This window comes from Eschscholzia californica, unplaced genomic scaffold (genome assembly GCF_041429995.1).
Source record: "Eschscholzia californica isolate CP2 unplaced genomic scaffold, dmEscCali1.0.p SCAF_6, whole genome shotgun sequence".
In the NCBI taxonomy this organism is placed as follows: Eukaryota; Viridiplantae; Streptophyta; class Magnoliopsida; order Ranunculales; family Papaveraceae; genus Eschscholzia; species Eschscholzia californica.
In genome coordinates, this window is record NW_028238483.1 from 32500138 (window position 1) to 32516332 (window position 16195).

At 37.8% G+C, this 16195-nt stretch overlaps 5 protein-coding genes across 5 annotated transcripts; all 5 read left to right on the forward strand.

Moving 5' to 3' along the window:
- LOC147533685 (uncharacterized) lies at positions 1-786 on the forward strand. The gene has a single exon (XM_086650058.1). It carries the CDS (start codon positions 1-3, stop codon positions 784-786), a length of 786 nt encoding a protein of 261 aa, XP_086506184.1.
- A 959-nt stretch (positions 787-1745) lies between these two features.
- Positions 1746-4192, forward strand: LOC147533686 (uncharacterized). Its single transcript, XM_086649266.1, has one exon. It carries the CDS (start codon positions 2066-2068, stop codon positions 4025-4027), a length of 1962 nt encoding a protein of 653 aa, XP_086505392.1. The 5' UTR covers positions 1746-2065; the 3' UTR covers positions 4028-4192.
- Positions 4193-7129: 2937 nt separating this feature from the next.
- On the forward strand, positions 7130-12934 carry FNR1 (ferredoxin-NADP[+]-oxidoreductase 1). The gene is made up of 10 exons (XM_086648249.1): positions 7130-9550; positions 10241-10675; positions 10778-11009; positions 11105-11238; positions 11366-11444; positions 11576-11667; positions 11779-11856; positions 12095-12157; positions 12291-12525; positions 12636-12934. Exons 2-10 carry the CDS (start codon positions 10568-10570, stop codon positions 12701-12703), a joined length of 1089 nt encoding a protein of 362 aa, XP_086504375.1. The 5' UTR covers positions 7130-9550; positions 10241-10567; the 3' UTR covers positions 12704-12934.
- Positions 7228-9796, forward strand: LOC147533688 (uncharacterized). Its single transcript, XM_086648248.1, has one exon. The coding sequence runs from the start codon at positions 7228-7230 to the stop codon at positions 9190-9192; it is 1965 nt and encodes a 654-aa protein (XP_086504374.1). The 3' UTR covers positions 9193-9796.
- Positions 12935-13650: 716 nt separating the features above from the next.
- LOC147533689 (uncharacterized) lies at positions 13651-15355 on the forward strand. The gene has a single exon (XM_086648250.1). The coding sequence runs from the start codon at positions 14403-14405 to the stop codon at positions 15081-15083; it is 681 nt and encodes a 226-aa protein (XP_086504376.1). The 5' UTR covers positions 13651-14402; the 3' UTR covers positions 15084-15355.
- Positions 15356-16195: the final 840 nt, after the last annotated feature.

Genomic DNA, 16195 nt, shown 5'->3' on the forward strand with positions numbered 1-16195 from the left:
ATGGAACACGCTCTTTTACATTGTCCTATGGCAAAAAACATATGGTTCTACTTTAATGTTATCACGGAAAATATCAACTCGATCATAGACTGGATATTCTCCTGGCAGAACTCTCCTCAGAGCACCACTACTGTAAATGGATCTCACTTCGCTACGATCCTTTGGTTTATATGGAAAATGAGGTGTGATAACTGCTTTCAACAAACCATTTTAGATACTATATCGGTCATTAATAACATTAAGAGTTTCCCGGAGAAGGGTATAGTACAGAACAGAAAGAGTCCGTCTAAAACAGTGGATACTTGGAAACCGCCTGTAGATCCATTCATCAAAATCAATGTAGACGCTTCCTTCATCTCGGTGTCCGAGAATATTGGGATTGGCATCATTGCTCATAATGCTGACTCAAAGTTTATTAGAGCCCTTGCATCCATGGAAAGAGCAAGAAATAGCGAAGAAGGTGAAGCCGTGGCCATCTTGACAGGTCTCCTCTGGGCCCACCAAAACAACCATAAGAATATTATTATCGAAAGTGATAATATTAATCTGATCAACCACCTCAATAATCAGAAGCATACCATCCACTGGTACTCTAATATCCACATTAAGAAGATAAAGGAAGCGGCAAAAAGTCTTGACGAGGTCCTCTTCACCTACACTCACAGGAAGCTGAATGATAAAGCGGATGCCTTAGCTAAATGGGCGAGAAAGAAGAAGTCGACAAAGTTGTGGAAAGTTATTCCTTCTTTTTTAGTTCATAAGTATTGTAATAATGTACTACTCTAAGTTTATTTAATGTATTCTCTTAACAAAAAAAAAAAAAAAAAAGTGGTATTAAGAACTATTTTTTTGGATTTGAAATTAAATACTGATATTGATATATAAGAGATTAGAAAGAACAATAACATAGTTTAAAATTTTTAAAGGTAATTTTTCTTAAACCCATTATAACAATGATACCTCTCTTTTCTTCTCAACCATTACCAACAAACAACTAAAAAATTTGTTTATTTAATCAAACCAACAACCAACAATTCGATCAAAGAGTGATATTATAGATGAAGATCTCTTGAGCTGTTGTAAGCATTCCAACTACAAGTATCTTACGTCAAATTTTGTTTTTCTTTCTTCTTTCAACTCATAAAATATCGCCAAACACAAGCAAAGTTTTCGTTGTCGTTCAGAAATTGTAATTCCAGAATTACTGGAACACTTAAATAGTTCATCTTCTTATTAAATTTCCCTAGCTATCTAGATCAACAAAATTTTATATTGTAATTAAGTCAGACTTTGCAAATTCAACAACTCATTTCTTGTCAATTATGCTCGTTGTCACCTTCTTCATTGATAAGGAAAACCTTCAGTAAAAATAGTCGTCGGATAGGTATTAGTGATGATGGAAAGAAATATATTCTTTTTTTCTTATTTATGTTTAGTTTTTTTTTTTTGTTAGAAAGTATTTATGTTTAGTTTGATCTATTTCACATTAAATACTTCAAAATCTTGAGTTTCAAATTTAAAACCTATAACATTTGAGGTCTTTAAATTAATAAATCAAAAAGTATTATCCTCCTTTACCAATATTTATAGGTATATTCGGATGGTAATGGGGGTTAAGGACATTTCATTATTTAGACATAATTTTGGGACGGTTTGTCTATGGGATTCTTCTCACTAAAATTTGTTAAAATCTTGTTTGATTCATTCATTAACTGTAATTAAATACTCATAATACACTTATAGGATAAAGTATCAGTTACTAATTAACGATTCACATATCAAACCTGAAAAAAACTCATCTCATTTTTAGCATATAGTAGATTAAATGAAAGTTCCAAGGTTGGTTATAAGATTGTGTTGTCTCTTCTCTTCTAAAAGGAAAACCCTTTCTTTGGATCCAAAAGCCCACTCCAAAAATCCCAATTTTCACATTGAGCAAAAACCTCTCAACTTCTCTGTACTCTTGATTTTCTCTCTCTACTTGAGTGCAATTATATATACTTACAATTGGATCTCAATCACCCAAGGTTAGTGAAAGGGTGGTGGATCTGAGAGAAGGGTCTAAATGGCGGATATAGTGAAACAAATCCTAGCAAAACCGATCCAATTAGCAGATCAAGTAACTAAAACAGCTGAAGAAGTTCACTCCTTTAAGCAAGAATGTTCTGAGATTAAATCAAAAACAGAGAAACTAGCTGGTCTTCTCCGGCAAGCAGCTAGAGCAAGTTCAGACCTTTACGAACGCCCAACTCGCCGTATCATCGACGACACTGAACAAGTCCTCGAAAAAGCTCTTGCCCTCGTTACTAAATGCCGTGCTAATGGACTAATGAAACGAGTTTTCACCATTATCCCCGCCGCTGCTTTCAAAAAAATGTCATCACAATTGGAAAATTCCGTCGGAGATGTCTCTTGGCTCCTCCGTGTATCCGCCTCTGCTGACGGCCGTGGCGGCGATCAGTATCTTGGGTTACCCCCAATTGCTGCTAATGAACCAATTCTTTGCTTAATTTGGGAACAAATTGCTACCCTTTGTAATGGTTCATTGGAAGATAGATCTGATGCTGCTGCTTCTCTGGTTTCATTAGCAAGAGATAATGATAGATATGGAAAACTCATAATTGAAGAAGGTGGAGTTGGTCCTCTTCTTAAATTGATTAAAGAAGGTAAATTAGAAGGTCAAGAGAATGCTGCTTTAGCAATTGGTCTTCTTGGTCGTGATCCCGAAAGTGTCGAAAATATGATTCATTCTGGTGTTTGTTCAGTGTTTGCGAAAATCCTCAAAGAAGGACCAATGAAAGTTCAATCTATGGTTGCTTGGGCTGTTTCTGAACTTACAACTAATCATCCTAAATCCCAAGATCATTTTGCTCAGAATAATGTAATTCGATTACTAGTTGGTCATCTCGCTTTCGAAACGATTCAAGAACATAGTAAGTATGTCATTAACAAAAACACATTATCAATTCATTCTGTTGTTGTAGCTAGTAATAACCCTAATTCAGACGCAACCAGTGAGGATTCTAGGAAGAATTCAAGTATGATTCCTCATCCAATGGGGAAAAAGAATGTCACCCAGATGCATAATTTGGTTATACAAACTATGTCAAACAATGGTGGACAAAAACCTCAATCGAAACCACTCCAACCCCAAAGCAACAACACTATGAACCAACCCGGCAACGACAAACCTAAGCAACAAAGACATCATCATAGTAATTCGACATCTGGGTCTATTATTAAAGCGAGGGAAGCCGAAGATCCAGAGACGAAAACCACAATGAAAGCCATGGCAGCTAAAGCTTTATGGCATCTTGCCAAAGGAAACTCATCTATATGCAAGAGCATTACTGAGTCTAGAGCTTTATTATGTTTTGCTGTACTTCTCGAAAAAGGCAACGACGAAGTTCAGTATAATTCAGCAATGGCATTAATGGAGATAGCTTCTGTTGCAGAAGAAGATGCTGAATTGAGAAGATCTGCATTCAAACCCAATTCTCCAGCTGCGAAAGCAGTAATTGATCAACTCTTGAGAATTATTGAAAATGGGGAATCAGATCTTCTCATCCCTTGTATTAAAGCAATGGGTCATTTGGCTAGGACATTTCGAGCAACGGAAACGAGGATTATCGGGCCATTGGTGAAATTACTAGAAGAAAAAGAAGCTGAAGTCACAAGAGAGGCAGTAATAGCTTTAACAAAATTTGCTTCTTCGAGGAATTACCTTCATCTTGATCATTCAAAAGCGATTATAAATGCAGGTGGGGTAAAACATCTAATTCAGCTAGTATATTTTGGTGGACAAATTGTTCAGATTTCATCTTTAGTTCTTCTTTGTTATATTGCATATAATGTACCAGATAGTGAGGAATTAGCACAAGCTGCTGTTCTTACAGTTCTTGAATGGGCATCAAAACAAGCTTATATGGTTCAACATCAAGTACTTGATGTGCTTTTACCAGAAGCTAAAGGTAGATTAGAGCTTTATCAATCAAGAGGAGGAGGAGATTCAAGGGGATTTTATTAAACAAATCCAATATATATATATATATATATATATATATATATATATATATATATATATTTATATATGAAGCAAATGTAGTTTTGATCTTTATTTGTAATTGTCATTGTAAATTATTTCTTGATTTGTTTGAAGTTTGAAGAAGAATCATCCCCTGACTTTGATGAATATCTGTTTTTTTTTCTCTCTCTCTAAATTGATTGGGTGATGCCAGCTTTAGGTTCTCTGAGTATATGGTATCTCATTTGTTGAGTTGGGATACTGGAAAGTTGTGTTATTTTAGACTTAATTTGAGGACAGTGGTTGGCTGAAAAGTCTGGTAAAGCTGGACTTCAGATCTCAACTATATTCTATTTAGATGGTCTGTTCATATGTCTTGTTGAGAGGTTAATATTAGAAAATGTTCTAGTAAATCACTAATGGTGGATGGATGCTTGATAGGCCCAACTGTTACACATACTTTGCATAGCCTTGAGCAAACCAAATAGAAATGGGGTTGGAACCTTTGGGCTGAGCTCCCTCAGGGGCAAGGACCCCGAAAGGAAGGGCTCCCAACCCATCAAATTATAGTCGTTGGGGCCGCAATGGTTATGATAAATTGATAATAGTAGTTTTTGTGGATATGTTGAATATGAATTCTCAAATAGATGTAGCAAAAGATGAAGTCGAAGAAACGGTTGTTGATTGTTCTAAAATGCCGAAATCAATCGTCATAGCCAAACGTTATAGTCATCTTGATGATATGTGCTCGTAAACGGTTATTTACATGTCGCAACAAATGCAATTGTAGGAAATGATAGAAACCATAGGCGTTTTATTTTCCAAATCATAATTAACTTCTAATATTTGATTTTGTAGTTGAAGACTGCATGGGAATGATTTAAATGAATAATGTCGAGAAATCTTTTAAGATTGAACATTGTTAAAAAAAAGTTTGAAAGATCAACACAAGTATACGTCAAGCTTATCACAATCTTCATATCAAACAGTAGAAAGTCTTCTACCGGACAAAAGATCGCCCTCCACAGGTACCCAACGAAGACCAGTTGGGAGAAAACAAACAAGGAATTAAAGAATAAAGAAAAAAGTGGAGAACCTTCTTCATCCTTTATCATGACACTTTAGTATTGGGAGAAGAAAGTAGAGGAATGCGAGAAAAATAAATTATCTGAAGAAACGATAAAGTTACAACAAGAAAATCTAGAACTTCGGGAGGCTACGCTTGATGAGCGAAAACACCAAGGAAATTACTCCCAAACAACTTCAATGATTTGCAAAGTTGATGGATAATTATTATGTACGCAAATTGGACATTCAGGTCTATAGTACACAATTTTATTCTTGACGAAGACCCTAAAAGCCCACAAGGATCTCAGACTCGAGAGGCTTCCTAAGTGGTGTGGGATCATCAGAATCTCCCACCTTTGAGGACGAGTCGTCTTCGGCTCTGATACCACTTGTGTTTCAAAAAATAGATAGATCCACGACCGGTTCAATTTATGGAGAACAATTAGTCGAATTTTCGTTCTATCGTAAGTTGTTGGAATACTGTCGTGTCTATTTTTTTCAAAACAGGCGTCACGAGGCAACTTGCCAGAGTTCAACATCTACATTAACCATAAACATCTCAACGCCCAAAATTGTTACACACACAGTACAGGATTAAACTAAATGGCAGAAAATCCTTGATCAGTCAAGGCACCAATTATGCTAAAAAGGGTACCTACTAAATGAGTGATACCAGTCGAGCTCATTTAAATTTTCTTACTTCCTTTCCAAAAGTTGGTTTAAAATGCTCTACCAAATTTAGTTGAGAGACAGAATTATAGGTGTTTTTGATAGTGAGTAGTACTTTAGCTTGAAAAAAGATAAGGACACCAAATTAAAGAAAATCACATTTGTTACTTACTAATTAACTATGTTAACAAAGAATTATTCCAATCCCAAAACACAAAATGTCAACATAAGAGCAAGTTACAGGAAAAAAAAAATCAAATTTGCAGTTAAAGAAGATGTCATGAATTTCCAACCCATTTTTCGAATAATCTTCTACTAAGATGTAAAAATAATATTCCACTTAATAGAGGCAGATTTTATTAGAAGACTATATCCACCTTGATTTATGTATGCAATGGCTAAAGAAAACAATTAGTAATACTAATAACTTAAGTTGGACGTATCCCTTATTTTTTTTAACTGGTAAATGTTGCGAGGATGTAGACTATAGTTTGGAAAACATTTAGACCATTGTTATTCATATCGAGATTGTAACTTAAGTGTAGATAAGCATTGGCTTCGAAAGTATTCTTTCCATGTTTCTATTTATTGAAAAAGTTTTTCTTCAATGCTAGTGTAGACAAACTAATGACAAAAGTCCACGTACATATATTTCTTTAAATGTGTTTGTCAAACATTACCTTAGTATTACTTGATTTGGCCTTTTATCGTTGTCAAATATGCAACAGCTTTAGACTTTTTACTCCGATTCCAAATTATAGCAGTCCACTTTACATTTCTTTAGAAACTTTTTTAAAGGTTGAGAATGTATAAAATGAGATATAATGGTCTTAAGAGAAATGAAATTTTGGTCTGGGTTGTAAAGCAAACTAACCAGCCTTTCTTGATCCCATCCCAATTTTTTTAATATTCAATGTCTTCATCCCATTTTTCTTAGGTTATTATTGAACTTCTTTCATTATTAAAATGCAACGAAGGAAGAAATATCTCAATATTCCACGCATACACCCACGGACCACGGTTGATATATTTTCTAATAAAGACAGTCTACTCGAATATTTGAGGCAAAATTTAAGATGGATGGATGAATTTCACCCTTTGTTTCGTTAGCTTGATTGATTGAACAAAATCTGACCATCTACATCCGATTTCCGACACTATCATCAATAGGTTTTTTTAAATGATGTTTGATGCAGCAAAATGGGAAGGTTCATTATCATTACCAATCACACTTGTACTTCAACAACCCAGACCAAGTCCATTTAATCAACTTGTCTATGACCTAGTCCTAGTCAACCATTCTTTCTTATATCAACCAACCAGTTCCACAAGAAATTTCTTCTCCTCTTTTCTCAGTCCAACCAAGTTGGCCCCCCCGAGCTCCAACTCTCCCCAAACTTTCTCTCTTTCTCTCTCTACAAGTACTGATATCTCTTCTCGGTCTATCCTTGAATTTTGCGTGCGCTATGGCGGACATGGTGAATCAAATCCTAGCAAAACCTATCCAACTAACAGACCAAATATGCAAAGCCTCTGAAGACGTTCACTCCAGCAAGCAAGAATGTTTAGAGTTGAAGTCAAAAACAGAGAAATTAGCTGCTCTTCTCCGACAAGCAGCTCGAGCAAGTTCCGACCTTTACGAACGCCCAACTCGCCGTATCATCGACGACACTGAACAAGTCCTTGAAAAAGCTCTTACCCTCGTCACCAAGTGCCGAACTGGTGGAGTTATGAGACGAGTTTTCACCATCATCCCCGCCACCGCCTTTAAAAAAATGTCTTCCCAACTTGACAACTCAATCGGAGATGTCTCTTGGCTCCTCCGTGTCTCCGCCTCTGCTGACAGCCGTGGCGGCGATCAATATCTTGGGTTACCCCCAATTGCTGCTAATGAACCAATTCTTTGCTTAATTTGGGAACAAATCGCTACCCTCTCTAATGGGTTACTCGAAGATAGATCAGACGCGGCTGCCTCTCTGGTTTCACTTGCCCGTGACAACGATCGGTACGGGAAGCTCATAATTGAAGAAGCCGGAGTTCTTCCCCTTCTGAAATTAATCAAAGAAGGTAAACCAGAAGGTCAAGAAAATGCTGCCTTAGCAATAGGTCTTCTAGGTCGTGATCCTGAAAGTGTCCAATACATGATTCAAGCTGGTGTTTGTATAGTGTTCGCGAAAATCCTCAAAGAAGGACCAATGAAAGTTCAATCAATGGTTGCTTGGGCTGTTTCTGAACTCACAACTAATCATCCTAAATCCCAAGATCATTTTGCTCAGAACCATATAATTCGATTACTCGTCGCTCATTTAGCTTTCGAAACCATTGAAGAACACAATAAGTATGCCATTACAAGTAATAAATCAGCTCTGTCTTCAATTCACTCGGTCGTGGTAGCAACAAAAAACCAGAACCATCACCCAGACAATGAACAAGATCAAGTCTATAGTAGGAAACTACTCGATGAACAAAATTCGACTCTGATTCCTCCTCATCCAGATGGGAAACAAAACCTAACCAGAATGCATACTTTGGTTATGCAAACTATGTCGAATAATTTGGCACATAAACCCCAATCTAAACCTCCCCAAACCCAAATTAATAAACCTGTGAATCATCACTCAAAGCATCAGAGGAACATTTCTTCATCTATTAGTAAAGGAAGGGAAATGGAAGATCCAGTTATTAAATCCACCATGAAAGCTATGGCAGCTAAAGCTTTATGGCATCTTGCTAAAGGAAACTCATCTATATGCAAGAGCATTACTGAATCTAGAGCATTATTATGTTTCGCTGTTCTTCTTGAGAAGGGTAACAACGAAGTTCAGTATAATTCAGCAATGGCGTTGATGGAGATTGCTGCTGTTGCCGAAGAAGACCAAGACTTGAGACGGTCAGCGTTTAAACCTAATTCACCAGCTTGCAAGGCAGTTGTTCATCAATTACTAAATGCTATAGAGAAAGGCGAATCTGACCTTCTGATACCCTGTATCAAGGCAATGGGTCATTTAGCCCGGACATTTAGAGCGACGGAAACAAGAATTATCGGGCCGTTGGTACGGTTATTGGATGAGAGAGAAGCAGAAGTTAGTAAGGAAGCGGCAATTGCTCTTACAAAGTTTGCTTGTAAAGAGAATTATCTTCACCTTGATCACTCAAATGCAATAGTAAGAGCAGGTGGGGTTAAGCATCTAATCCAGCTTGTATATTTTGGAGAGCAGATTGTTCAGATTCCAGCTTTGGTTTTGTTATGTCATATTGCATTTAATGTCCCAGAGGACGATGAACTAGCTGAAGCTGAAGTTCTTACTGTTCTTGAATGGGCATCCAAGCAAGGAATCATGAGCCAACATCCATCGTTCTATCCCATTCTCTCTGACGCTAAAGGTAAATTGGAGCTCTACCAGTCCAGAGGAGGATCGAGGAGATTCTGAAGTTCAAATTGGAGCGTAAACATGTAACGTCCCAAGCCTTAGCAGTTATCAATTTTGTCCACGCTTTTGACACCCTAACCCAAGCCTTGTTCTTGACGAAGGCTCCTGAAGGCCGCTCAAAAAGCCTTGACCATGAAGAAGACACACTATTTGGGAGATGGTTCGGAACCTAGGCTACAAGTGCACAGTCAAGCTTACTAAGTGTGAAAGCCTTTCGCGTTGGGCTTGAGGACCTGCGCCTGGAACAGAACCCTGTATCTGTTAGGCTTCGGCCTCAGTGTCAAAAGTTGGGACAATATCGAGAACTGCTAAAGCTTGGGGCGTTACATAACATCTCTCTCTTTCACCAAATGTTTAGGTGACAGTCCATACTTTGTGCTCTCTCTCTCTCTCTCTCTCTGATTTGATAGCTTAGTGAATTGTGGGTTAGACAGGGTAAAGGAAGAAGCCAGGCAGACAGAACACTCTGGCTTTGAATACGAAAAAAATTCTGTTTATATTTATCAGGCTTTTTGTGTTTGTAAGTATACCAAAATATGCATAATTGTAATTTATACACTTCTTATTCTTTAACTAGTGCTGAAATGAGATTTGTAAATAGCCATAACTGTTGCTTGAATCCTTATAATCTTTTAATAAAATCATATTCATATGTCAAGAATCACATGGAAATGATGCAACCAACTGAGATGCCAACCCAACCCCACACCAAATCCAATGGGTTTTCTCCATGATTACTGAGAAAGATTACATTTTTTATTTATTTAATATACTAACAATGAATGTTCCAAAGACAAATCAAATAATAATATTGAATCTAAAATTACTACTTGCAGTTGCAAATGGCACTTAAAAACTAATGAAAACTTATGTATTCGACAAGTTTGCCCTATTTGGACTAGTTGGATTACGGTTGGGTTCTGGTCAAGTTAGCCGGATCATTCAACCAACCAAGAAAGTTCCGCCGTGCCATAGACCTTCTTAACGAGGTTTGACATCTTATTCGAACTTGTTTTATGTAACTTAGATATTTCATTTGCCCTTTTAGATATTTGTAAAGAGAGTGAGAAGAGGAGAATGGGGTGCCTAAAGAATTTGAGGGGTGCCAAAATTAGTTGTCTCTTCCTCACACCACAAATGAAGAAGAATGATAGATGAAATAGATAGAAAAACCTATCCAAAACACAACCTCATAAGAATCTAAATTCCCTCCAATAATAACCACCACTTCATTGAACTTGTATTTTCCTCCACCCAATTTATAATCCTCTTCAACTTCTCTCTCTTCTTCTTCTTCTCCATCATAACCTCACAAACCCCATAAAAAACTTCATTCTTTGTATCTTCATTTTCTTCTCCACCCCAGGGAAGAACCATGGCTACTACAGTTACTGCTTCAGTCTCTCTTCCTTCCTCCTCTAAGTCATCTTCTCTATCCTCAAGAACATCTATCATCTTCTCTGATAGAATCAACCTCACCAAGGTAACCAACTAAAATCACTTCCGAATCGAAAATCATCTTGTGCTTGTTTAGTCAATCCTTGAAAATTTTATGATATGGGAATTGTTTGATGTTTTTTTCCAGAGTAATGTGTACTCTGGTGCTATTTCAACTGGGAGAGTTGTTTCCATTAGAGCTCAGGTCACTACAGAAGCTCCTGCAAAAGTAGTGAAGATATCGAAGAAGAATGACGAAGGAGTTATTGTTAATAGGTACAAGCCTAAGGAGCCATACACTGGAAGATGCCTTCTCAACACTAAGATCACTGGCGACGATGCCCCAGGAGAAACCTGGCACATGGTCTTCAGCACTGAGGGTATTGATGTCGATACATTTTTTTCTTCGGTTTTTAGATCACGAAATTGAACGATCTTGAGTTCATTTTTAACTTTCTTTTTTATATGGGTTCAGGGGAAATCCCATACAGAGAAGGACAATCAGTTGGAGTCATTGCCGACGGAATAGACAAGAATGGGAAGCCACACAAGTTGAGGTTATACTCCATCGCTAGTAGTGCTCTTGGTGACTTTGGAGACTCCAAGACAGTAAGATTCTAACATTGAATTTGTTCATATTTTCTTTAAGTGATGAAAATTCTTCACATTTCTTGTTTGATGATAGTTTCAAGTGGTTCGAGTAGTTTGAATTGGTCTAGTTGGTATGTTTGTATAGGTTTCTCTTTGTGTAAAGCGTCTCGTTTACACCAATGACGCAGGAGAAGTAGTGAAGGGAGTTTGCTCGAACTTCCTCTGTAAGATTGTATTAACTTCCTACTATTTCTTTTATTCTTCGGCATTATTCGGAAGTTAATTGAGCTTCTATTTGAGACTGTTTATGTTCTATATATGAATAAATTCGGTCTAATTCTTCCTTCACTTTTAGGCGACTTGAAGCCTGGTGCGGAAGTTAAGCTTACTGGGCCAGTCGGAAAAGAAATGCTTATGCCCAAAGATCCAAATGCTACTATCATAATGGTAGTTTTTCTTTTTTACTTAAACAACTATCAGACTGAACTTCCGTCGCTCTTATCTTCAATCCTATCATTAGTTTTGTCTCTTAATCTGCTAAGGGGTTTCATTTTGCAGCTTGGAACTGGTACTGGAATTGCTCCTTTCCGCTCTTTCTTGTGGAAAATGTTCTTCGAGAAGCATGAAGACTACAAGGTATATGTATTACAGATCATTTGCATTAGCAAACGTAACTAGTAATCAAACGTTCGAATCTTTATAACATTACTGGGATATCCAACCTTCAGTTCATAGTACCAGGAAAGGTCGAATTTATATTAAAGTTCAATACTCATAGGCCGATTACTAGGAAAGACTTCAGCTATTTTATCGGCACTTGTTGATCCTGCTCTTTATAGAAAACAAGGTATTTGATTCTCGTTTTATTATACAGTTCAACGGATTGGCATGGCTATTCTTGGGTGTACCCACAAGTAGCTCATTACTGTACAAAGAGGTGAGAACTATTTAGTTAGAATTTTCTCTAAACAACGAAACTTTTTTTCTATAATTCAAACTATACATGTTCTTAGTAAGTCGAAGATGCAACTTCATTACTCAAACATTCTGAGTTGTGTTTTATGGTGCAGGAATTCGAGAAGATGAAAGAGAAGGCACCTGAAAATTTCAGGTTAGACTTTGCAGTTAGTAGGGAACAAACAAATGAAGCAGGAGAGAAGATGTACATACAAACTAGAATGGCTCAGTACGCAGAAGAGCTATGGCAGATGCTCAAGAAAGACAACACTTACGTTTACATGTGTGGACTTAAGGGAATGGAGAAGGGAATCGATGACATTATGGGTTCTTTGGCCGCTAGAGATGGTATTGAGACATAATTCTAATCGGATTTCTAAGAGTTTATAAGATATCTAGAGATAATACTCGGTATTCTTGTCTCTTAACGAGTTTATTTGTTTTGATCTTTTTTATAGGTCTCGATTGGTTGGAATACAAAAGACAGTTGAAGAAGGCAGAACAATGGAATGTTGAAGTTTACTGAGCTCGTGTGCGTTCAATTTGGTCTATCCTTGTATGATTTCCTTATATTATATAGTTGTAAGTTTCTCTCATAAGGCAGCTTTGTTACTAATAGCCATCTCGTAAAATCTTCACCGGAGAAAGATACAGAAGAATTAGTGTTGTCACTGTCAAGTTTGCACTAGCTAAGACTTCCTCTTGTAAGCATACTCTCAACTTCATTTTGTTGATATCCAAATCCAATTTATGCCCAGTTCTTAAGTAATTCTATACTAGTGAAATCCACCATGATACCATTGGGGTCATGTACCTGAAATTCAATTAGGTTGTGGTACAGGTAGAAACTCTAGTAAAATATATAGGAGATACACAAAAGATTTCTTCGGAGACTTAACCTAAATGTCAATATTCTGCAATATTTGCGCCACAACGTTCTGTTTAGGGCTAGGACCGATAGGACCGGTAGTCAACAATAAGGCCAAGGTGAATTGGTCTTCGAGCAAACTAGAATTACATTTTACTGTACTCCTCGTCTCCTCTCACTAGAGGGCGAACCTAGCGTGAAGTCAGGCTTATAACGCCTCAAGCCTTAGTAGTTATCGATACTTTTTCCGCTTTTGACACTCACACACAAGCCCAACGGGTACGGAGTTTTGTTCCAGGCCAAGGATCCACTACCCCACCCATAAGGTTTCAAGATTTACTAAGCTTGATCACGCACCTATGGTCCAAGCGTAGGAGCTCTGTTGAGCTATGTGAACTATGCATTAGCCTCTCCCCTCTAGCTCCATATGGGACAGGGTTTTACTGGATGGGATGGTCTTGCCCAATACACCACCAGCATATCAAATGGTTGTCGGCTACTTAGTCCCGAATCTCCCATAATCATAGGGACATTAGACTGGAGATTCTTTTCTAATGAGACTGGTGCTGCATCCGGTGCGATTTTAATGGTCCTTCACATAAACGAAATAGATATACCATCATCGTACATAAAAAAAATGAAAAAAGAAAATCAAACTTATTTTAAATTTCGAAAATAGTCAACTTTGCACCACATCTTTGTGTCGAGGGCTACTAGTCTATAACAAACATGAGCGTCGTCAGTGGCTGAGACTAGGTCAAATTGGTATTTGGGCAAAATGCACTTTACTGTGCTCGTTTTACAAGTTGGGCAAACCTATCATGAAGTCATGCCTATAACGTTCAAAGTCTTTGTAGTCATTAATATTATCACCACTTTTTAACACCTAGGGCAAGGTCAATGTGTACCGGAGTTTTGTCGTTCGTGTAAGCTCACGAGCCCACCGAGAAAATCTCAATACGAACTTAGCTTGATCACACACACACCTATAGCATGTAGTCGGGATGCTTCCGGAAGACATCGGATCACATTCTGGCCCGTAGGCCCATTTGGGACCATTTTTATTGGTCCTGCTGCTGCAGCTATGCCCAGTTGACACCACAAGCATATCCAATGGTTGTAAACTACTGGGTCTCGAATCTCCAATCGTTTGATTGTCACTTAAAAAACCTAGGGAAAAGAAACGGATGATTCTTCTTCTTTTTACTAGTGAGACAGACTGGGGGTGTGGCATACGATGCGATTTTAATGGTCATCACCAAAACGAAATATAAATATTCGATTTCCCCAACAAAAACAGAATAAATCAGTGGAAATAAAAAGAGAGAGGGGAAACACAAAGGGTTTACGGCGATCAATGGCAGAGGGAAGATCAACCGGAGTAGTGAAGTGGTTTAACGGCCAGAAGGGTTTTGGTTTCATTACTCCAGATGGTGGTGGTGAAGATCTTTTTGTTCATCAATCCTCAATCAAATCGGAGGGTTACCGGAGTCTTGCTGAGGGAGAAACCGTTGAGTTTCATATCGAGACAGGTGATGATGGAAGGACTAAAGCCGTTGATGTGACTGGTCCTAATGGTGATTTTGTTAAGGGAGCTGGAAGAGGTGATGATTATGGTTCCGGTGGCGGAAGAGGTGGTCGTGGTGGTTATGGATTTGGAAGCGGCGGTGGTGGTGGTGGTTATGGTGGTGGTGGATATGGCGGTGATGGTGGTGGATATGGCGGTGATGGTGGTGGATATGGATATAACGGTGGTGGTAGAGGCGGAAGAGGTGGCGGTGGATATGGCGGTGGGGGATACGGTGGAGGCGGAGGCTACGGCGGTGGTGGAGGAGGAACATGTTATTCTTGCGGTGAATCCGGTCACTTTGCTCGTGACTGTGATCAAGGAAGTGGTCGAGGAAGTGGTGGAGGCGGTGGCCGTGGTGGAAGATACAGTGGTGGTGGTGGTGGAGGGAGAGGCGGAGGTGGGTGCTACAATTGTGGAGGAGAAGGTCACTTTGCTCGTGAATGCCCTAACAGCAACACCATGAATTAGTGAAGGACATGAAAATAATGGTAGTTTTTTTTTTTAATTTGTTTCTACTTAATTTGGGATTATCTGAAACTAGTTCTTAAGAAAAGGTTTGTTTTGGTTTGTTTAAGATGTTGAATTTGGGTATCTGATATAGGAATTGTTAAGATTTCACATCTCCTCTCATCTTTTCTTTATTGGTTATGTTTATATGAATGTGTGGTTTGATTAGTGGATTTGGGTTACTGTTAATTAATCACTTGTGGATTTATTAAGTTAGATACTATAATTGTCTATGTCTTGGTTGTCTTCCTAATGTTGTATGGTTGTCGCGCTTTAGAGCATCTCCAATGCGAAACTCATAAAAATCTCTATTCATCCTATGTGTCAAGTTCCAATTGAGATTTCACTCCTAGATGGCTTTAATAGAGATCCTCAATTTTTTTATGTCTCCAATGCAAAACTCTAAACTTATCTTATTTACTTATGTGACAGTTAATTTTGTCAATAAATAATTAGTTATTTTAGAAAATATAGAAGACTCGATTTCTATTGGTTGAAAATCAAATATTGATGAGTTGGACAATTAGAGATATCTCAAGAGGACACTCGACAAATAGAGTGTCCTCTTGAGATATCTCTATTCCACCCTCGACACGTCATCTTAGAGATCCAAATAGAGTGTTGCATTGGAGAGGAGTTTTAAGAAAAAACTCTAAAAATCCTAGGTGGCACTCAGAGTTTCTAAGATTGAGTGTTGCATTGGAGATGCTCTTAGGCCATTTAATTTCGTCGGTTTTATGTCAAGTAGTAATGTGGCAGTTACTTTGTTTATCACATCGTGTCGATGTATCAATGCCAAAAACAAAAAAAGAAACATCAATAAAAAAGGAAACATCAGTTGATGATGTACTCGATTTCCAAAGAATGGCAATGAAATATTTTATTAAGGACCTACAACTTCAAAACACTATTATTGTAAGGTTATTGTGATGTTCCTATCCTTGTATTACTTTTTGAAAAAGATTATCCCTAATTATTTCCTATTGGGCTATCATCTGGGCCAGGACTGGCCATGCTTGGGCTTTTTTTTGTATGGTCGGGTTACCCTTGCTCGCACTTATTTAAAGGCTCGG